Genomic DNA, 23,821 nt, shown 5'->3' on the forward strand with positions numbered 1-23,821 from the left:
TTGAGTCCCGGTTTCCTTTCCATCACTATTGGTTTCCTGTGCATTTCCCTTCATTTCAATTAGTTTAGCCTTCATATGTTCCTCTAATTTGTGACTATAATCAACCAGTTCTGTGAGCATCCTGATCACCAGTATTTTGAACTGTGCATCTGAGAGGTTCGCTATTTCTTTTTCACTTAGAGTTATAGGCTCTGGGGCTTTGAGCTCTTCTTGAGCCATAATGCTTTGGTCTGTTTGTGCCTGTTATGTATGAGGAGAGGAGCCCTAGGTGTTTGCCAGGGCGGGGCAACTCAGTCGCTGGGTTGTGACGTTTTTTGTGGGGGCGGGGTCAAAGGAAAGCAATGGCGGTCAGGCCTGCTGCCTCCCGAAGCCCAGGCTGAGTGTTCGTCCCACTGCGTGAGAATGTGCGACCGAGGTCAGCCCATCGCCTTGTGTACTCACTGGGTTCGCCCGCTGGGGCCTGCATGGTCTGGTCCATTTCACTGCTCACTCCTCTGCTGGTTTATCTGTGCACGAATGTGTGACCACCTCGGTCAGCCTGTCCCGCACCCTCACTGGGTCCATGCTGCTACCGTGGCTGCCTGCGTGCCTGGGTTGGGGGGATCTTTCCTGCCCGACCCTGCTCCGCTGCTGCCTCTGCCCCTCTTACAGGTCCCAGTTGAATGGTTCATTGTTGTCAGACTTCCGTATAATTCAATTTTTCTGTTCTTTGGCTGTGTCTTTGTTCTCCAAACCTTTGTTATATTCAAACTTGGTTGTGGGAGAAGGCACAGTGTTTCCACCTACGCCTCCATCTTGGCAGAAGTCCTCTTTGGTTTTCAACAGTTTGACTTTAAAATGCCTAAGTGCACTTCCTTTCATATTTACCTACTTGCTGAACTAGTTGGGTTTTCCACAAATTTTGGAAACTTTTGGACATTATTTCTTAAATTTTTTTCCTGCACTACTGTCTCTCTTCTCTGAAACTTCAACTATACATGTGTTACACAACTTAGCATTTCCCTAAGATCACTGGGGAATGTTTTAAATGTTTAAAAATATTTTTCTTTCTTTCACCTTGGATAATTTCCATTGAATATTGAAGTTGATTGGCCCCTTTACAGTCTCTAGTATGCTGTTAAGCCCTTTCAGCAAATTTTGTATTTAATATATTTTAATTTCTAGTTCTATAATTTAAATTTTAGTTCTTTTAGATATTTTTATACTTTCACTTTTACTGTAATAATCTGTGCACTTATCATGGGCATTTTTTCTTTTGTATAGATATAAAGGCTGCTTCAGGCCTTGCCCAACATCAGTTATCTGAGTCACTTTTTATCAACTACCTTTTCTTGGATAAATTAATCCAGTTTTTCTTTTTATTATATCCTAGATACTGTAACATTTTTGATAGTGTAATAATATTTTGACACTATTAATATGTTTTAGAGACCCTGGATCCTCTTATCTTTCTGTAAAGGGCATACATTTTAGTTGCAGCAGTTAACTTGATGAGACTCACACTCCTAAGTCTGTCTTCCCTGCCCAGTGCAGCAACTATAATCTTGGTCATTCATTTAGCCTGGTGGCTGCTGTTTTTCAATAGGATGCTTGGTGTCTCCCATATACATTTTTAGTTTAAGGTTTAGTCAAGGATTTGGTCAGAATTTAATGCACAGATTTTGAAGTTCTTTCCTAGGGGACTTTCTTAACAGGGATGTTTCCACTTTCCAGCTGTTCTAATAATCCCATACTCTATGCTCTAACTTCTCAAATAAGTAAAACTCTGGTTTTCTGTTTGAGTTCTAGCCACCCAGCACTGTAGGAATTGGAAAAACGACCTCAGTTTTAAAGTTGCATAAATGTGACTCTTACCCAGTGTATTTTCTTTTATCAAAATTTAATTGTTTTTCAGTTCCTGCCTGCACTTGGTTCCTCTCCATTACCTTCAAATTGTTATATAAAAATAACTATTTGAAGAGAACAGCAGAGAACACAAATAGTTATTTTTATATAACTATTTGAAGGTACTTAGTTCAGAGTTCATAACTGTTATACACAAGCTACTCTACCTTTCCTGGAAGATTTTATTCCCTTTTTAATATGGCTCCCCAACAAACTTACTAATGTGGTGGGTTAGCATAGAACGGCATGACTTAGGTTCGCTGTTGCATTTTCTGTTAAAGGGAATGTTTATAAAGCCAGTGAACAATAAAAACAAGAATGTAAATAAAAGATTTGCTTAGCTAAGAAACTGGACCTGTGAAGCACATCAGAAGGCTTTGTTCACATACCAATGATGCAATAATGTAAGCATAGCCCAAGACTCCTAGACTGATATTTTGAAGAGACTGTTTACAAATCAGTCTGATCTGCTTTTTAGATAAACCCCACTCAGGAGTGCTTGTTTAGCATAGTTCCCCAAACCATATGTGCAGTGGATTTTCTGTTACAAGATGTTGTTATTTTGAGTTATTTATTATTGCTGTACTTCTAATTTACCACAACAGTTGATTCTTATTATGACAGATTTTACATTTTTAAATTGCTTTCTGAAAAATAGAAAAGTTACCTACTGTTTAGAGTACAGAGAACAGTAAGAGAACAAATACTCATTGAATATATTTTTATAACTATGTTTTTAAAACAATCCTCATAGCCACCTAATAATTTTGTTATTATTACTTTTATGTTGCCAAGAGGACACTGAGCCTAAGAAGTATCTTGAAACTTTCCTTAGTCTTTCTAAGACTTTAGTCTGCCTCTGAGGGATTAAAACACTGTTTTGTGTGCTATTAAACCCCTCTTTTTCTATTATGGTTTAAATATTCATATTTTATCCCCTTTTAAACTGATAGTCCAGATATGGCTTATATTTAACTGTCTGACAAGGAAAAATGCCTTACCCAATCTGCCAAATAACCTTACTGTACTAGAAAACACTTTAAAATTTGACTTATTTGAAAAGTAAAGTACAGACTTTTATTCATTGTATAGGCCTTTTCCATAACTTTGAAAAAGGACAGACTTAATATATTGCTTACTGATATTTCTTATTCACTGATATGCAAGACCTAGAGATACGTACGTCATCCAGTCAGACAGAGTATTCTAACCTCCTATTGGTCATGTCGTTTTACAGAGGGGGAACTTGAAGCAGAGTGGTTGGAAGATGTGGGTTTATCAACCCTGATCTCAGGTGATGAAGAGGAGGATGGCAAAGCCTTGCTCTCCACATTGACTCGAACCCAAGCAGCTGCAGTGAAAAAGAGATATAATACGTATACCCAAACCATGAGGAAAAAGAACAAGCAGTCCGTCAGGGATGTCAGAGACATCTTTGGCACCAGCGCCTCTCCTGTGAGTAATGAACGTAGCTCAAAGGTTTGGCTTGGTTTGGCTTGGTTGGTTGGGGAATGAGGGAACGAGGAGGAGGAGAACAAGGAAAAGTATCAGAAAAGGCCATTCACTTGCTAGATTTTAAAGAAAACTAAAGCAGACAGCATGGCCCCCATTGTTACAAATTTGAAACTTCAGCTTTCATTCCCTATCTCGCATTCCGCAATCTTCCTCAGTACTAAATGCATTCCCTTTTTCCTTGACTTCAGAATAACTTTTTGGCCTGGAGCAAGTCTTTGTGGATGGGATACACAGAGCTTTTACTTAAATCTAAGTGCTAAATGGAAACAGTTGCAGGAGTTCGGGGACAGCAGCCCCCGTATGACAAGAAAGTTTGGGTGGTTTGTTTTAAATGGGGGTGGAGGTCGGTGAGTGCATAGGGTAGCCTTTGTGGTCAAAATAACTTAAAAAGGCAAAAAACATGTGGAGATATGAGCATTAATTAAGTAGGAGAAAGAATGACTCATAAAAAGCATAAGGGAAGCATCATATGGTTTATAAGGAAGGGCTGGTTGAGATTTCAGCTTACCCTGAGCAGTTCCACAGCCTTGTTTTTATTTCTGAGGCTGTTTGTCATGTTCTGCTATATGTTGGCTTTACTGTTCTGTCTACAACTCACATATTCATGCATTCATTGCATCATTACAATGTGCATTGCATGGCTGAGTCATTGATGCAACAAATAATTACTGGACACATTTTCTGTGAAAGGTCCTAAATTAAGTTGCAGATAGGATTCTTGGAACTTGGCGGGTAATTAGTGTATCGGTAGGGGAGACTTGGTATTCTGCTGCCATTCCAAAAATTTGCCTGGGGAAAATTAGTTAATCACTCTGATTTAGGTTATCCACCTGTTTAATTGTAATATCAGTAAGACATAATTTAAAACTTCAAGGATCTCGGTAGCAAGCATAGTTGAAGACAGTTTCCCACTTGAGTTGCTTTAGGTTGTCTGTAAGGCATCTCTTCTAGATATATTAATCATGTTGAGTAGTGGCCAGAGCAGCTCACATACCCTTAGTTAACCTTTGCATTTGTGCTAATATTGTCTTAGAATAACACTATCCTTTAGAACTTGCTACAGTGATAGAAATGATGCGTTTCTGTGCTGCCCAATGTGGTAGCCACAGTCACACGTGACACTAGCATTTGAAATATGGCTGGTGTGAATAAGGAATTGAATTTTTAGTTTTATCTAATTGTAATTGATTTAAAGCTAAATAGTTACATCTGGCCTGTAGCTAATGAATTGAATAGCACACTTCTAGAATTTTCTGCTGTATATAATGGCATACCTTGAGGTAAGTGCAGTTAGAGCCCTGTGCTGTTTGAACTTTCAAACTACTTGAAACCTGTGTCTGTCTGGATGGTGAGATTCCCTACAGCTGTAATCAGATAAGAGGGATACCCACAACTTCAGGCAAGGGCTCCAGCTACAGGTTCCTGGCTGAGGTGTCTACCAAGGAAAAGTCTTACCCTGCTGGTGTAAACTCCCTGGGTCGTTTTTCAGCTATCTTCCAGATCATCTTGAGAGAGTCCTGAGAACTTGGGCTATATGGTTTCTTTCCCACTTCAGACAAAGTTTGTTTAGCTCTTTGCTAGCAAACTACAAAATAGGAAAGGATCTATTGGTTTCTCCCAAATTCTCCAGTTACTTAAGAAAATGCAAAAGTAGCCTCTTTAGAGTTCCTAAAACTGGCTGTCTAGTAAAATAGGGAGGGAAAGGGATCTTTTTGTGCTCCTCCCCCTTCTTTTACTTAGATCCTGAAGGGAAACTTCAAGTGGGCACTTACCCACTGGGGCTTTAAGTATAAAAAGAAATGAAAAGTCTCTGACTTTTCCATAATGAACAGGTGCAATGAACTGTTGGGTGTTTGACTCCCGCAACGACAGAGAGAGGGCCTAAGACAGTGCCTCTGTGCAGGCAGAGGCAGCCTGGGGAGGGCAGGGGTGGCTCTTGCTCCTGCTGTCTTCCTCATCTCCTCTTCCAGTCTTGCTGCTGAAGCCCTGGTTCTAGAAGGAATGGAGAATGGGGATGAGGCAGGGAGAGCGGTTGCAGGTAAAAGAAAGACCAGGTACTCAAGGCAGAGAGGTCTTGTGCTATCCAGGCAAGTGGGATGTCTGACAGTCAGTGAAAGCCTGGCATTGCATACACTGCCTAAAAAGTTTGGTTTTGTTCAAGTGAAAAAAGCAGAAATTTTCAAAATTTTGCACACTTACAATATATAAAGCCTAATAATCATCCTCACAGATTTTTTTAACCACAAAAAATCAGCATCTGTTTCTCCAAGTAAAAAGATATGAAGGTCTTTTAGGAATGCACCTAAAATTTTCAGTTTCCTATTTACATTTGACAGCATAAACACCAATTCCTCCCTCTTTCCTTTTTCTCCAAGTATCTGTCCTGGTCCCTTTCTTTATAAATGTGCTTTTCCTTCTCCTCCTCCTCCTCCTCTTTGTCTCTCTATTTCCCTCTTATTATTTCCTACTGCTCTTTCTTTCTTTCTTTGGCATCATTAATCTACATTATTAGAATAATTCCTTAAATTTTTCCACTTCACATCATAATTTTTGTAAGGTAATTTTGCATCAATCTTGGACATATGAGTTTGACCCAGCAAACTTACCTGGTGGAGATATAAACCCGATGACTTGAAAGATAAATGTGTAGATTACACTAGTTTTTCTCTTAATTTTTTGCACATAGAAGCCCATGCTCAAAACCATTTTCCTTCAGAATTTGGAAGGTGCTTGTCCATCAGCTCCTCTCAGGCACCACTGCAACAGTGTCTGTATCATTCCCACTTCCTCACATGCAGATGTGGAAGCTTTTCAAATTTTATTTTTTATCATTGGAACCTTGAAATTTTTACCTGTTTCACCTGTTTGAAAAATTCATCCTGCTCACTACTAAGTGAGCTCTTCCAAGTTCATTCTTCAGGTTCCACGTGTTTTTTCTAGCATTTAAAACAATATTGATTTCATTCATTTTCTCTGTTATCTCCTTGTAGAATTCCTGTTAGATTTTTGTTTTAATGTTTGGATTGAACCTCTCTTTCTCCTAAATGTTCCTTTATGTATTCCAAGATTTGTTTTGTGTGTATGTTTGGTCTTCATTCTTGAATATTTCTTTGATGTCATTTTTATATTAGTAATATGCCTTTATTTTTAAATATATTTTATTGATTATACTATTACAGTTGTCCCATTTCCCCCTCTTTATTCAACGCCTCCCTGCACACCCCCTCCCACCCACATTCCCCCTTTCCCTGTTCATGTCCATGTGTCATACATGTAAGTTCTTTGACTTCTATATTTCCCATACCATTCTTAACCTGCCCCTGTCTATTTTCTGCTTACCATTTATGCTACTTATTCTCTGTACCTTTTTCTTCATTCCCCCCTTCCCTTACCCACTGAATACCCTTCATGTGATCTCAATTTCTGTGATTCTGTTCCTGTTGTAGTTGTTTGCTTAGTTTGTTTTTGGTTTAGGTTTTTGGTTTTTTTTTTTAAAGTTTGGTTGTTGACAGTTGTGAATTTCTTGTCATTTTACTTTTCGTAGTTTTGATCTTCTTCTTTTTCTTAGATAAATTCCTTTAACATTTCATAGAATAAGGGCTTGGTGATGATGAACTCCTTTCACTTGACCTTATCTGGGAAGCACTTGATCCAACCTTCCATTCTAAGTGATAGCTTTGCTGGAGGGAGCAATCTTGGATGTAGGTCCTTGCCTTTCATGCCTTCAAATACTTCTTTCTAGGCCCTTCTTGCCTGTAAGGTTTCTTTTGAGAAATCAGCTGATAGTCTTACAGGAACTCCTTTGTAGGTAACTGTCTCTTTTCCTCTTGCTGCTTTTAAGATTCTCTCCTTATCTTTAATCTTGGATAATGTAATTATGATGTGCCTTGGTGTGTTCCTTCTTGGGTCCAGCTTCTTAGGGGCTGTCTGAGCTTCCTGGACTTCCTGGACATCTATTTCTTTTGTCAGATAGGGAAGTTCTCCTTCATTATGTTTTCAAATAAGTGTTCAATTTCTTGTTCTTCCTCTTCTCCTTCTGGCATCCCTATGAAGATGTTGGAATGTTTAAAGTTGTCCTAGAGGTATCTAAGTCTCTCCTTGTGTTTTTGAATTCTTGTTTTTTCATTCTATTCTGGTTGAATGTTAATTTCTTCCTTCTGGTCCAAACTGTTGATTTAAGTCCCAGTTTCCTTCCCTTCACTGTTGGTTCTCTTTATTTCACTTTTCATAACCTTCATTTTTTCATCTAATTTGTGACCAAATTCAACCGGTTCTGTGAGCATCCTGATTACCAGTGTTTTGAATTGTGTATCTGATAGGTTGGCTGTCTCTCTATTGCATAGTCATATTTTTTCTGAAGCTTTGATCTGTTCTTTCATTTGGGCCATTTTTTTTTTGCCTTGGCACACCTATTATGTAGTAAGTGGTAGAGCCTTAGGTATTCACTAGGGCGGGGCAACCCACATTGCTGTGTTGTAATGCTCTATGTCAGGGAGTGGTCTGAGGGAACAGCTTGGCCCGCTCAGCTCTCTGCCGACTTTCTGTCACTTCCTCCTCTACCCACAAGCAAATGGGGCCCTTCTGATGCTGATTCCCAGGTGGGTGGGTTTGTGTACGTTCTAGGACCCTGTGGGGTTCTAGGACCAAACTCTCCTGTGTGGCTGGGAGTTTCTCCCACTGCCACCTCAACCCCCACAGGTTTTTTCAGTTAGAGGTTTTGAAGCTTTATTTCCCCGAACTAGAACTCTGGGTTGCGTGGTCTGTCTCACTCCCCAGTTTTTCTTCCTGGTTTATCTGCACACAAATGTGGCACTGCCTCCTCTGTCAGCTGCCACCTGGACTGCCCTGGTCTTCCAGCCCCCATCTTGCCACGAGTCCTCCCCTCCTGGCTGCCTGTCTCCACTTTTACTGGTCTGGATGAATGTTCCTTGGTCATCAGACTTCTGTATAGTTCATATTTTTTGTCAGTTCTGGTTGTTTTTTATTTTTATTTTTAGATTTGTTGTTGTTTTGGTTGTGTGAGAAGGCAAAGTGTATCTATCTCCAGCTTGGCCAGAAGAATATGCCTTTATTTAAAAAAATTTAAGTTATATTGTTAATTTCCCACAGGCTCTCCTTGCCCCTGGTTTTTCAATTTTTTAGCCATCCATTCTTGTTTCTTGGCTGCAGTAACCTCTCAGCACTCTGATGTTACTAAATTAAGACCTAAATTCCAGAAATCTCTTATTTAAATTATCTTTTTACTTCAGGGTTAAGTGTTTATTTGGGGGATCATTGTTTTTTTCTTTCACTGCTATTCAACTGATTTTGATCCCTGGCTGTTGATCAGTATTTATTTACCAAGGACTATATCGATTGATTGTTTAGTAAAAGTAATGGCGGTGTATTTCCTATGCAGTTATGTAAACCTGTTTTCTCTCCAGAGCTCCCTGGTGAATAGGAGTCTGGGTATCTGTGAATGGTGAAGTGTGTCCATGTCAACTGTCACATTTCACTTAAAGAGGCAAAAATATGACATCAGTGTCAAAGTAACAAGGGTCCTACAGAATCCTAACTAATTTTCCTATCAGGCAAGCCTAACTTCCCTGTTTATACTCCTGCCCACATCCTCTTAGAAGGACTCAGGGAAGTGCAATTCAACTCTCTTTTTGTTCAAGACAAACACACGTGCTAGGACAGCTGCCACCATCCCCAAGGCAGGTGGCCACTCTGTCACCAAGAGGACTCCTCTTGGGTTTTAACCTAGAATCACATTTAGCTGTTACCTGTTGATCCGTGTGAGAGAGAAAAAAGGTCTCCTGGCCTCTCTGTTCAGAAAAACATTCTTCAGTTACTTTGTTCTTTGTTTTCCAAATTGGGGGGGTGGGGTGGGTGGTGACTATGTGCTCTTTTTTGTTGTTGTTGTTCTTAATAGGAGGTTTTTTCTGGACCAGCATTTATCTGCTGCACATTTTCCTCTTGTACCTTTTTTTCAGACTGACGTTTTTCTCTATTCTTATCAAACCATTCTTGCTTACTTTGTATCTTCCAGGAACATTCAACAATTTCTGTTCTTCTAGTGGAAATGTTAATGGTTTCTAGAGTTACTCTATAAAAAAGGTATCTCTCTTGACACTTTGAGTGATTTTCGGGGGAAGAGAAAGTGGTATGTGTATTTTGTTATCTTGATCCAATTCTCCTTCCCAAAGGAAGGAGTACTGTTCCTTCCCCCAATTTTTTTCCTTCTTATAAGAGTAATGCATAATCTTTACCGGAAACTTAGAAAATATAGACAAGGAATGGACCCCAAAATGACTATTTCTATGGACCCAAATAAAATTTTATGATTTCATTGAATATCCAATAAATTTTATTTTCAATGGAGTTCTTACCATAAAGGAGTAAAATATTCAGCCCTTGTTTCGGCAGAGCCGTTATGCACTCAGTCACAAATACCAAACCTGCCTCAGATGCACAACACAAGGCCTGTGGTCTCACTCGTCATGAACAGACCCCAGTGCCCAGGTACATTTTTGTAGCAATCAGAATATGTGGACCAGATATTTTATTCAGTAACACATTTAACTGAGCAAAATAGTCAGTCTAATTTATTTCCAATTTCATTATTGATAACTGTTAAAAGTGGTACTGACTTATAATTGTCTGTATAAGTGGGGTCATGCACCCTGTTTTAAAAAATATGATGGATTATATCACTTATAGACATTTGACTACATTTAACAGAGAACCCAAGAAATCATGAGTTCTACAAATACAGGTGTTTGTTTTCTCTCTTTAAGAAGCTAAAGGGAAGTGTTCCTTTTCCTTAGCATTGACCCAATTTCCTTTTGCATTTCTATTTCATCTTTCATGTGAGGCCTTCATCCTATTGCTTACAAGTTGACTTGGCCACTAAGGCACCATGTCCATGTTCCTGGCAGTTCCTGGAACTTGTACCGACTGCTTCTGTCCCTCTGGCCTTCCTTTCCTGGAAATCTGATATGGTAGAATTTCACTTACCACCTGTCATCCAGAACTGTTAAATGAACATCTTTAAGCTGCAAGAAAGCCTGGAAAATCAAAAATTTTCAGGATGGACACAAAAACTTCTAAAAATATATTGGTATGCTATTAAGGAAGATAGGTGCCTAAGTTAGGGGTAGGCAGTGGACAGTGTCTGGTCTCCACAGAGACCAGTGTCTGTCGTCATCCTGGCAAGTATTGGCTGATAAATGACTACATGCAGTGATCAGTGAACACAGGCAAGTCATTTGTATGTGGAGCTCCACAAGTATGGGTGAATGTGCACATATTATACATACCACACAACTGAATGCACAATGACCTTTGGGAGAATACGCCTGAATAAAAATGCACTTTCATTTTTTTTCAATAGCCAGATGATTTTTCTTCTATCCCAACTCCTCGTTTGGATGCAACCCTGGATGAAGAAGGGCTCTCAGCAGTTCCCCCCAGAAATGGCCTACTGGTAAGATAGAGCAAGGGGAATTAAGAGTAAGGAGATTAGGAAAAAAGTGATTTGTTCAAGGCAGTTAGGAATACTTGAAAAAAAAAATTCCTGTGTGTAACAACAAAAAGGAGACTCAAAACACAAACAAGTCCATGGTCTACCTGTATCTACAGCATCAAAAACAACCACAGCTCTGGCTACAGCCACAGCCATGTCAGAATGTGGGGGAGGTCATTAGCTAAACTTCCGTTCTGTTTGTTGAGTGAATAATGGAAGATTTGCACTACCTTCCAGATAACTTTCAGTATTCGTGTAATTCTCACTATTGGAAATATTTTGACATTTCAGTTATTTTTTAAATGTAAATATTTGGGGGCAGCGGCACAATAGCATCTTACATGTACAGCAGTGAGTGGGGAAAGTACAGCATCTAGCACACGGGGTAGACATTTTCCATTGTGCCACAGGAGGTGAGATGTTTCAGTAGAGCTCATTTTGTCTCAATAGACAGCTCTGTTTTTGTGAGATGAGTTCATCCCACTGTGACCTGGACCACTTGAGGCCAGGGTCCTTTTTTGAAGTGGTGCACCCCAAGTAGGAAAGGGAGAAAGGTCGTTGCTTTGCTGGGATCTTTCTCCACATGGACTCACAGCTGCAGAGAACACTTGCAGTGGGAGACTTCCCTCTTTTACGCTTCAATATGTTTTCTTCTCCTTAGCTCAGCTTTTTTTCCTTCCTAACAGAAGAGGAGGGACTCTTTGCTAGTCTAAGAATAACCCCTATACCACCTTTGATCCAATGAAGATGATGATGTTTCGTTTTTTAGTTTCTATATAATCTATTTTCATCTTATGTATATTTTGCAATGGGGCACTCTATCATGGGTTACTTTTGGTCCCTTCCACAATTCTTTTGTAGGGTTTGGATGTGGACAGTTGGTATTCTGGTTGCCCGTTGTTTACTGAGGGTAAGCCGAGGGCCGAGGGAGAGTCTGGTCAGTTAGGGCGGTGAACCATCCTGTTTTGCAGATTTAGTCTCTGTTTTTTTCTAGTTTTACTGTATTTCTCATAAGAGAGCCAACTCTTTCTAGTGAGAGGTTTTTACGTTTTCTGTTGAGTTAGAAACAGGTTTCTTGTGACCTCCTCAGTGCAGGGAATCTTATATACCTCACCTCAACCAGGGACTTGACCCGAGGTATTCATTCCTCTCTTCCCGCTCCTTTTTCCTTCACAGCAGCCACTGCCGCTTCCCTCAGCCAGAGGAGGAACAAGTTAGAGTAGACACTGGCCTGTTTCCCAGTAATGGGTTTCCATGAGCCTTTACCCCACCTGACTCTACCTACATTTTGATTGCCTCCTATTCACCTCACAGGTGAGGGAGGGATTTCTACCCTAGGGCTATAGGGATGGCTGGACACGTGACATCTGGCACTTGACAGCAACTTATTAGTCGCATATTCACACACCACACAGAGCCACAGATGGGGTGCTCTCGAGGGCTGAGTGAACAAGCCGGGCTGCAGGAGGCAGGCTTTGTAGTAACAAGAGGGTTGGGTCCCCCTGGCTCCCATAGGAGGATGTGATTGGCTTGTTTGAACAAGTTCACCTGCTGGTGAGGAACTGAAACCCACCACTCAGGGACAATGAGGAACTATGTCTGATCCCCTGGATAGGAGCTTGGTCTGGCTGGGGCACCTTGTATACAGGGGCAGAGTGGGAGGGGAACCTGTGGTCAGACCACTCACAGCCTTCCCGATTTGACCAGCTGTCCAGGCAGCACAGAGCAGCCGGCCTTACATTAGGTCTTATGCCATACCCCTGACACTTCCACCCCTTGCCATGGACTCTAATGAAGAGTCTGTATTTATTGTATTTCTTTTCTCTTTCCTTGCTTTTATTTATTACCTTTTATTTCAACTTCTTGAAGGTCTTATCTCCTTCTAAAGGTTAATCAGGGTCAGGTGTGGTGCCAAACATGTGAAGAAACTTCTCACTGACATGGAAGAGAACATTTGTTTTACCTTAGCCATAACCTTGAACTGCTCACAAGTTTACAGAATGAGAAAGCAAGTACACCTGACTCATGAACGTGTAAGTGAACTTGAGCTGCTTGGACTCCTGCTGTTCGAGGGTCAGTTGCACTGTTCTTTCTAATGGGGGGGGGTTCATGAGGCTAGCATTAAACAGTGACTACAGAGGACAGTAAAAATATTAACCTGCATAATCACACATACTACAAAATATTACATCTGCTTAGCAGATTCAGCCTTTTATCCTTTGAGCAAATCTGACAAGAAATATCTCTAGATACTAAATTTTCATATCTAAAAACTTAAATCCTAACTTGGTAAGTATCAAAATGCTAGGCCCTAAACCAGTTTCTTTAAGATTTATATAAATATTCATCTATTTGCTTTTACATATAGTGTCCATATTGAGAAGTCTGATGCCTCTCTAAATCTTATTCCTCTATCTTATATACTATTCTCATTTTCATATTTCCTTAGATTTTTTAGGATTATTATTATTTTTGGAGACTTGAACTATCATAAGGCTATAAAATCATTTTTTAAATCATGATTAGCACTCAGTTTTTTATTTCTGTAAGTGTTCCTTTTAGTTCTGAACATTCTCTTCCCATCATTTCTCTAATTATTTTATTTTTCTCATTTTGTCTATCTTTTCTTTCATTACTTTAATTAAACTCACATATCTCTTAAGTTTTCTTTTACATTTTACCTATCTTTTTTGTTTGTTTTGTATGCTAGTAATGATTTTGTGTACATCATTTTGTAGATCCCTATTTCAAATATTTGCTCTGAGTAGTTATAATTTAACTGCCATTACTTTTTTAAATCCAGCAGTTAAATTCTGTTGATTCACAAGAACTCTTGCTTTTTTACTGACTCCTGTTTATTATTATAGTTAGCTTCTGATTTATGGATACAATAGCTTCTCAAATCCACATGAAATTATTAAATCATTATAAGCTGCCTTCTCTTCCTTCAGTTATCTCTTTCTCCCAGACTGTTTATCACTACATGTCTTTTTCAGGATTTTAATTTTCTCCATGGATGGCTTTTTATGTTGCTTTTCTCCAATGACTGATGATATTTGGTGATTAATTTATACTTATTAATGAACTGGGTTGATTATTCAATGACTTAGGATATGTCATTGCTATATTATTTCCTGCCATTACATAGGTATTTTTCCAATCACCATTTCTTGAATAAGAGGGAAAGCTTGGGGTACTGTATACATAAATAAAGTATGAGAATGGTGTGTAAATGGAAGTTAAACAGCATACCTGCATTAGTGCATTCACACACACACACACACACCTTCTGTGCCAAAGAGAGAGCAGTGAACAACTTTATTTTCACCCGAGACAAAGCTGATGTTTTCCTTTTATTCTCCCATCCTTGTCTTTTGTGGAGGTTCAGAGTAACCTGATTAAATTAAAGGTTTTTTGGTCCCAACACTGGACATCTTATCAAGGCAGACAGTTCCCATGACTCAGAGCGCTTTCCTGGGGTTCATGCGTAGCTCCTGCCTGCTGCTTAGTGTAAAAGGGGCTGTGGGGAGGTCAGCCTAGCCCCTCTTTTGAGAAAGCATTTTATGACAAATTGTCCTGGCTATGACCCTCAAGCCCCTTACTGCCCTTTGTAATTTTCACTCTGAGCTTTGTTGTTTGTCTCTTTTTTGTGGATTCCTCCTTCCCATGCCAGCAAGGTTGTCTTATGCTGCTTTTAGTCTGAGATTTCTGTACAGTTATGAAATCAATTGCTTACATTTTAATTTCAGGGATTTCTAACAAATTCTGATCTGTTATTAGAACACTTTGTTGGTTTTCAGTTCCATTGGCAGCTTGTTCTTTTTTTCTCAATATAACAACATAAACTTTTATTTCTCTATTTTGCTGTTGTTCAAGTACAGTTGTCGCCATTTCCCCTCCACCGCTCTTCCCTGTTGCACACACCCCCACCTCCCACCCTCAGTCCTAACCCATTCGGCTCTGTCCATGGGTCTTTTATACATGTTTCTTGATGACCCTTCTTCATTTCCCTGTTACCTGCCTCTTCCCTCCCCTCAGGTTACTGTCAGATTATTCTTTATTTCAGTGTCTCTGGTTATATGTTACTTGTTGGTTTGTTACATATAGGTGAGATAATGCAGTATTTGTCTTTTACCACCTGGCTTATTTCAGTTAGTATAATGCTCTCCAGTTCCATCCATGCTGTCTCAAAGTGTAGGGGCTCCTTTTTTTCTTTCTGCTGCATAGAATTCCATTGTGTAAATGTACGCAGTTTTTTGATCCACTCATTTACTGATGGGCACTTAGCCTGCTTCCAGCACTTGGGTATTGTAGATAGTGCTGATGTGAACATTGAGGTGCATAGGTTGTTTTGAATTGGTGTTTCAGGGTTTTCATGGTATAATTCCAGCAATGGAATTGCCGGATCAAAAGGCAGTTCCATTTTTAGTTTTCTGAGGAAATTCTGTGCTGTTCCCCTCAGTGGCTGCACCAGTCTGCATTCCCACCAACAGGGCACTAGGGTTCCCTTTTCTCCACAGCCTTGCCAGCCCTTGTTGTTTGTTGATTTGTTTATGATGCCCGTTCTGACTGGTATGAAGTGGTACTCATTGTGGTTTTAATTTGCATCTGTCTAATGGCTAGTGATGCTGAGCATCCTTTCATAGGTCGCTGGCCCCTCTGTATGTCTTTCTTGGAGAAGTGTTTGTTCAGGTCCTTTGCCCATTTTTTTGATTGGGTTGTTTGCCTTCCTAGAGTAGAGTTGTGTGAGTTCTTTATATATTTTGGAGATCAAACCCTTGTGCAAAGTATCATTGGCAAATGTATTTTCCCGTGTGGTTGGTTCCCTTTTCATGTTGCTGATGTTTTCTTTAGCCATGCAGAAACTTTTTAATTTGATAAAGCACCATTTGTTTATACCCCTTACTCTAGGGAACATATCAGTGAAAATATTGTTTTGTGGAATATCTGAGATTTTCCTGAGTATATTCTCCTGTAGGGCTGTTATAATGTCATGACTTACATTTAAATCTTTAATCCTTCTTGAATTTATTTTTGTGTATGGTGTAAGTAGGTGGTTGAGTTCCATTTATTCGCATGTAGCTGTTCAGGTCTCCCTACACCATTTGTTGAAGGGGCTATTTTTACCCCATTTTATGCTTCTGCCCACTTTGTTGAATACTAATTGACCATAGAGATATGGGATTATTTTGGGGCTCTTTGTTCCGTTGGTCTGTGTGTGTGTTCTTATGTCAGTACCAGACTGTTTTGATTACAGTGGCCTTGTAATGTAGTTTGGTATCAGGTATTGTGATGCCTCTACAAATACTTGATATAATTTGTTTTCTTGAATTTGTTGAGGTTTGTTTTGTGTCCTATCATGGGGGTCTATCTTTGAAAATGTTCCTTATGCTTTTGAAAAAAATGTGTATTTTGCTTTGGGGGGATGAAAGGTTCTGTATATATCAGTTAAGTCCACTTGATCTAGGGTATTGTTCAGTGCCACAATATCCTTGTTGATATTTTGTTTGGAAGACCTATCCATTGTTGACGGTGGGGTTTTAAAAATCCCCTCGTATATGTGTGTTGCTGGTCTATTATCTTTCTTGAAGTCCTCCAAGATATACCTTATATATTTGGGCGCTCCTTTGTTTGGTGCATATATGTTTATAATGTTTACGTCTTCTTGATGGATTCTTCCCTTGAGTATAATGAAGTGTCCTTCTGGGTCTGTTTTTATGGCCTTTTGAAGTCTGTTTTGTCTGATACAGGTATTGCTATCCCAGCTTCTTTTTCCTGTCCATTTGCTTGGAATATTTTTTTAACCCTTCACTTTCAGTCTGTGTAGGTCTTTTGTTCTGAGGTGGTCTCTTGTAGGCAGCACACGTGCAGGTCATGTTTTCTTACCCATTCAGCTGCCCTATGTCTTTTAATCGGAGCGTTTAATCCATTTACATTTAAAGTTATTATTGACAGGCACTTATTCATTTTACCCACTTTGTACCTGTGCTCCTGTCTTTCTCACTCTTATTCTTCCTCTTCTTATAGCAGTCCCTTTAGTATCTCTTGCTGTGCTGGTTTGGTGGAGATGCATTCTTTTAGCCTTCTTTGGTCTGGGAGAATCCTTATTTTCACCTTTCATTTTAATTGAGAGCCTTGCTGCATAGAGTCCTCTCAGTTGCAGGTCTTTGCTTTTCATTACTTGGAATATTTCTTGCCATTCCCTTCTGGCTTGTAGTGTTTCTGTTGAGAAATCAGCTGATAGCCTTATTGGTGCTCCCTTGTATGTTACTGGTTGTTTCTTCCTTGTTTCCTTTATGATTCTCTTTGTCTTTAGTATTTGGTATTTTAATCATGATGTGTCTTGGAGAAGGCCTCTTTGGGTTCATCTTGATTGGGACCCTCTGTGCTTCCTGAACTTGTGTGGCTTTTTCCCTTTTACAGGTTTGGGAATTTTTCTGTCATTATTTTTCCAAACAGGATTTATATCCCTTGCTTATTTTCTTCTTTTGATATTCCTATGATTTGAATGTTGTTTTATTTCATGTCTTGCAGTTCCCTTATGCCATCTTCATATTTTTTTGAGTCTTTTTTTGTGCAGCTGCTCTACCTGGGTATTTCTTTTTACTTTTTCTTCCAGCTCACTAATTAAGTCTTCTGCTTCATCTAGCCTGCTTGTAATTCCTTCTAGTGTATTTTTAGTTTTAGACACTATAGTCTTCATTTCTCCCTAGTTCCTGTTTATAGTTTCTATTTCCTTTTTCACACTGTTGTAGTTCCCACTCAGTTCCTTGTAGTTGTCAGTGAGTTTCTTCAGTATCTTTATAACCATCCTTTTGAGTTCTATATCTGATAGTTTGCTTGCCTTCATTTCATTTAGCTCTTTTACTGGGGAGTCTTCCATTCCTTTTAGTTGTGGGTCATTCTTTGCCTCCCATTTTAGGTGACTTTTTGTTTCTGTCATTCTAGATGCTCCGTTTTGCCAGCTGACATTGTAGGGTGAGCTTCTGTGGTAGGGGTTCTGTGGGACTCAGTGGTTCCGTCTCTTTGGTCAACTTGTTTGGATGTTCTAGGGTTGCCCTTTTTTTAAAAGATTTTATCTATTTATTTTTAGAGGGGAAGGGAAGGAGAGAGGGAGAGAAACATCAGTGTATGGTTGCCTTCTCATGTGTCCGGTGGGAACTGGCCCGCAACCCAGGCATGTGCCCTGACTGGGAATCAAACCATGATCGTCTGGCTCACAGGCCCATGCTCAATCCACTGAGCTACACCAGCCAGGGCTAGGGTTGCCCTTCCTTCCATTTGTGTCATCCCTCTTGTTGTACTTGGGTTTTAGCTGTTGGTGGCTCCTCCCCTCCAGTAGGTTTACTGATAAAACTCTCACTTTATCTCATATGGTGTTGTGTAAGTGTTGGTTAACAAAGCAGTATTGCCAGACAACCAAACCTATATCAGCAAAATGAACCCACTACCACATCAGCAGTCTCTACCACAACTGAATTAAGATCAATAATAGTGAAGAGAGACTATGGATAATATATAACAAAGGAAATATGAAATGACTAAAAGATAGGAAAGTATTGTGTGGTAAGAGGGAGGAGAGTTGATAAGAGCTGGAGTAGAACCGAGGCGACGAAAGGGTGAGAGCAAGATTTACAACATAAGTAAAACAAGAAAGCATGATGGAAAAGAAAGAAAAGGGGAAGAGAGAAAAAATTAAATAAAATTCCTACTCAGCTGATCAGGGTCAGGGCAAAGGTGAAATGGAGTGAGACAGTGGGAGAGTATTCTATGACAGGGGTATCAAACTCATTTTCACAGTCGGGGGGGCGCGGGTATATCAGCCTCGTGGTTACCTTTAAAGGGATGAATGTAACTTTAGGACTGTATAAATGTAACTACTCCCCTTAACTAGGGGCAAGGAGCCCGGTGCTGCTGCCAGGTAGAAACAAGGTGCCTCACCGCATATAATAAGGTGGGGGGCTGGATTTGGCCTGTAGGCCTTGTGTTTACCACCTGTATTCTGTAGGATTTAAAGTACAAACAAATAGTGAACATATAGGAGTTTCTTTGGAGAAGTACAGCAATAACTGTGATATGTCACCCAACTACACACGGTTTATAAAAGGAGAAAAGGAAATAAGACTCTTAGAAGGGAAAAAGAATGTGACCTGGCATAGGAACGAAGAGCGCTTATGGGAGGTTAGATGGAGGAGAAACAGTGAGAGTGAGGGATAGAAACCGGGCCTATTGTGAGAGAAAATGAAGTTAACCACAACAGTAATAAAATTCAGGAAGTAAATAGAACAACTGTAATGGTATAATCAATAAACTATATTTTAAAAAAATAAAAAAATAAAAATACAATAAAATAAAATTCAGGAAGATGGTGAAATGGATTAAGACCAAGGAAGGGTGTTGTGTGGTATTTGGAATAGCAATGGTATGACAAGAAATATATAATTGGAATAGAAAGAATAAAAGGTAAAAGACCAAGGATAGTGAGTTATTTGAAATATGAGTGAAGTGAAAGAAGAAAATTAAAATGCAATATGAAAGGGAAAATAAAAAGACAAATCAAACGAAAACAAAAGAACTAAATAGAAGAGAAATTTTTTAAAAACATGTAAGTTCTGAGGGTAACAGAGTGAAGCCCTTTATCTCAGCTGTGTGTTCACCTTCTGACTTCTTTCTGGCGCCATCTCTGGTTTTCTCTGGGCTCCAGGTCTTACTGTCTTACTGTTAAGGAAAAAGAAGCCTCCTGGTGACTCTACACCTGCCAAACAGGTTTTGCAGGTCCTCCTGGATCCTGCAGGCGGGTGGAGCTGGGCTCCGTTTTCCCTTTCCTGTGGTCCCACAAGGATGGGGGCTCAGTCTGGCCTATAGTATTCACAGGTGCCCAGTGTCCAACCCAGACCCTCAGAGTGCTGTGTGGCCCACACTGTCCACTCTGTGCATTTGTGTCAGGCCAGCACCAATTATCTACCTGGTTTTGCAATCCTTTGATCAGTCTGTGAGGTGCGCAGAGTGGTGGCAAATCGAACCCACCCTCCTCCCCCTGCATTGGCCTGGCTTCAGTGGTGCCAAGGGCTCCGTTCTGCTATTGGAAGAAGTCTCCCTGGGCTGCCTCTCCCAGCCCCTGCAGCCCCTCTTTGATCAATTCGTGAGGCTCTGAGTGGGAGCAATCGCGTCCCCACTCCTCCTCCTTCGCTGGCCTAGTCCATGCACATGCAAGGTTCCTATGTGTGTGAGGTCCCCACTTGGCTGCTCAGTTCTTTTTTTGAGAAAAATCCCCCCGGGTGCCTCCTGCCACTCCTGACAAGCATGGGGCTTATTCTCATCAGAGAATAAGCCATTTTCATCCTATTTGGGGACATGCCATCATATTNGGAGCAATCGCGTCCCCACTCCTCCTCCTTCGCTGGCCTAGTCCATGCACATGCAAGGTTCCTATGTGTGTGAGGTCCCCACTTGGCTGCTCAGTTCTTTTTTTGAGAAAAATCCCCCCGGGTGCCTCCTGCCACTCCTGACAAGCATGGGGCTTTCCACACAGTCCAACTGACCAGTCCAGAATCTGTCTGTGACACAGCCAGTCACGGCCCATCTCTTCTTCCAGCGCCTCGTGTTACTGGCTTCCCACGTTCTCTGGTACTATTCTGGCCTGTGACCACCACCCCAGCCCAGGTGTGCCCTACAGTTTGTTATTCTAAAAATACACACTTCCTCTGATTTTGATCGGGAGTGGTGCACCTCAGCCCTCCACCCTCACCTGAGTTTTCCTATAGTGCCTCCTCCGTTGTTTCCACTTCAAAACAGATCATGTGTTTTTGTTATCAATATAATACATATACTTTTGGAGAAAGAAAATACAGAAAAGCAAGATGAAAAATAAATGTTTCTAAGGTCTCATGTAAAAGTGTATTTTGCAAAAGTTGCTCTCATCAGAGAATAAGCCATTTTCATCCTATTTGGGGACATGTCATCATATTGCAAGTGCTGCTAAAAGCCGTAGGACGCCTGTGAGAGACCTAAGCGTAGCCCGTCGTTGTCAGAATGGTCTGCACGTTTTACTTCCTGCGTAAAGAAAACCAGAGCTTTTCCAGTCTTCTGTGACTGAGAATGAAATATGCTTCAGTCATGTGTATGTGTGAGATAATCCAATGTATTTCCAATTTCATAATTGAATAAAACCGGCTGTTCTTGCTATTGATCTATAATCATTGCAAAATACAGTCAGGAAGTCTGATATTAAAATGGCACAGTTTTATCAGTATGCTGCATGACTTAGACCTAAAATTAGAGGTTTATTTTCTTTACAAAATAAGAAGTCTGAGGCCGGTATGACTGGCATTCTTTACACGGATCCACCAACTTCTTCATTTTTCCATTCTGCTCCCCTCAGCATATGGGCTCCCTTTTAATGCTTATAGGATGTCCGGGCATCACAGGCACCTGTCTGCATTCTGGAATAAGCGTTAGCCAGCCGGTGGCTTCCACTTTGACAGGAACATGTTAGCCTTCCCAAAGGCTTTGCCATGCATGATTTTACTCTGATCTCACTGGGTATAACCAGTGCAGGAGCACACTTAGTCCTTTTAGTTCTATGCACACAGCATTTTAGAGAAAATCATGTTTTTCCATAAGTTAAAGAAGAAAAGTGGATTCTGACAGGTGTTTACTGGTGTCTGCTTTGGAGACCGGTCTCTACTATAGTGCGTGATATTTCTAAGGTTCAATATAATTATGAACAAGTCGCTGACATGGCTGTACATTCTTACAGGTTCTAGTGTAATGCACAATTGAAGAAAGAATCACGTTGGGAAGCCTTTGCCTGGGTAAAAATTACTTTCATTTCTCTCATTAGCCAGGTGATGCCTGTGACAATCATACTACTCAGGAGGAAAAAGAGCTGCCGGTAGCGACCAAAACAAGTGGTTCCTTGGTAAGTTCCAGCAGAGCAACTGGGGGTGGGGACGAAAGAAGAGGTTTTTCTTCAAAACAATCGTGCAAAACTGCAATACAAAGCAACATAGTTAAGGTGGTGGGGCAGCTGCAGCTGTCACCATACCTCCCGGCCCTTACCTGATTTGTAGGGAGACAATCTGCAGTGAATGAGCCCTTGTTAAATCCACAAATAACTGCACGCTCTGTAGAAACAGGTACATACCCAGAAAACCTACGATTGTACGCATTTCTTTTCCGCCGCTCTAGTTCCTTACATTTTTTCCTTTCACTTAAAAACTCTCATAGGATGGTTAGGTGGAGCAGCGGCAGGTGTCCTGAGGGCTCCTGTTGTGTCTCCAGTGTGGGTGGACTGCAGGCTCCGTGTGCAGACAGTACTTTTCACCCTCAGTGTCCAGTCCCTGCCCCTACGGTGGTGGCACAGAGCCACTTCTGCTTCGTACTGACCCCAAAGATAGCAAAATCAGGCAGCCCTTGGGGGATGATTAGGCTGCTGTCAAACTGCAAATGGAAACTGTTGCTTTAGCTATGTTTTATCCCACAGCCTTTTCTCACATTTGTTTCTGCTTGCATTCCTGTTGAAAGCTATTTTTTCTCTCCCTTGATGGAGCTTATTTAATCTATTTTCTTCGTTTTTCTATCCTCATAGCCCAGGGGTGTCAGACTCATTTTCAGTGGGGGCCACAGCAGCCTCATGGGGGCCGGATGTAATGTTAGGGTTGTATACATGTAACTACTCCTTAACAGTTAAGTGAAAGCTCAGCACTGCCACCGGGTAGGAACAAGGTGTGGGCTGGATGAAACAGGGTGGAGGGTCAGATTCAGCCTGCGGGCCTCGTGTTTGCCACCTGTGTCAAGTCCCTCTTCTAACCTCCTCCTGAGGAGAACAACGCAAGGTGGTGAATCCCAGAGGTCCATGCTCACTGCCGAGGTGGCGCTGTGGGGAGACTTCCAAAGGGCAGGGATATGTTGAACCCAGGTGTGATTACTCACCTGGGTCAGTGACCTTTGGTCACTTTCCCTCCTAATTAGAAGGAGGTAACTGTCTTTTTCAAAATTTTCTCCATTTGTTCTTATGTTTGGTGCTGTTTTGACTGGGAGGGAGGTAGATTTTGGGAAAGAGTTCACATGATTTCTGGACTCTCTCCCCCATCACTCATGTGAATGCTGCCGGGGTTCTCTTTTCTTATTTTTCAGTTATGTTTTGTTGACTCTGCTCTGTTTTAGGAGAGAGAGGCTCGATCATTTGGCATAATTCTTCTATTTCATCCCAGAGTGTAATCCCTGTTGTTTACAGAAAAATTCTTTTTTGATATTAAAAATTTTTTACAGTCTGTTCCATGCTGCTGTTTTCCACCTTGAGTTCTCTTGACTTAGCCACACAATCCTCCAACTTTTTAAAAAGATCAAATTTGTCTTTTAGGAACATACTCTGAGTTTCCCAGTGGTAAAATTTTATTCAGTCTTTTCTCATCTTTTTAAATGATTTCAAAGCAAAAGATTTGAACAGACACTTCACCAAAGAAGACAAAAGGATGGGAAATAAGCTCATGAAAAGGTGCTCAGTATCATTAATGGTTATGGAAATAAAGCCAAGTGATAAATCTGTATACCTAGTACAATGGCTGAAATTAAAAAGATGGATTATACCAACTGGTGCTAAGGATGCGGAGCAGCTGGGCCTCTCAGACAGTGCTACTGGGAATGTAAAATGGCCTGTCCACTTTGAAAAGTAATTTGACAGCTTCTTAAATTGTTAAATATATACCTGCCATAGACCCAACCATTCTGCTCGTAGATAGTATATTAATATATTTATACAGAGACTATCCACAAATGTTTATAGCATAATGGCCCCAAACTAGAAATAACCCAGTTTTTTTCCTGCAGATAAATGGATGAACAAATTGTGGTATATCCATTCATATAATTGAACACTAGTCAGCAAAAAAAGCAATGAAATATTGATATACA

General features: G+C 40.5%; 1 protein-coding gene across 6 annotated transcripts in view; it reads left to right on the forward strand.

The window, feature by feature from the left end:
* Positions 1-23,821, forward strand: part of ARHGAP28 (Rho GTPase activating protein 28) — a 218,749-nt gene that overhangs the window by 127,682 nt on the left and 67,246 nt on the right. For 2 of the 6 annotated variants that reach the window (XM_037050327.1, XM_037050324.1), the window contains exons 3-5: positions 3,122-3,339; positions 10,775-10,867; positions 21,750-21,827. In XM_037050327.1, coding sequence (XP_036906222.1) covers positions 3,122-3,339; positions 10,775-10,867; positions 21,750-21,827 — 389 coding nt within the window. The remainder of the gene's footprint in view (positions 1-3,121; positions 3,340-10,774; positions 10,868-21,749; positions 21,828-23,821) is intronic. The other 4 variants (XM_037050325.1, XM_037050326.1, XM_037050328.1 and 1 more) reach the window with 2 other exon arrangements.

This window comes from Sturnira hondurensis, unplaced genomic scaffold (genome assembly GCF_014824575.4).
Source record: "Sturnira hondurensis isolate 20B ecotype Veracruz unplaced genomic scaffold, ASM1482457v3 Scaffold0006713, whole genome shotgun sequence".
In the NCBI taxonomy this organism is placed as follows: Eukaryota; Metazoa; Chordata; class Mammalia; order Chiroptera; family Phyllostomidae; genus Sturnira; species Sturnira hondurensis.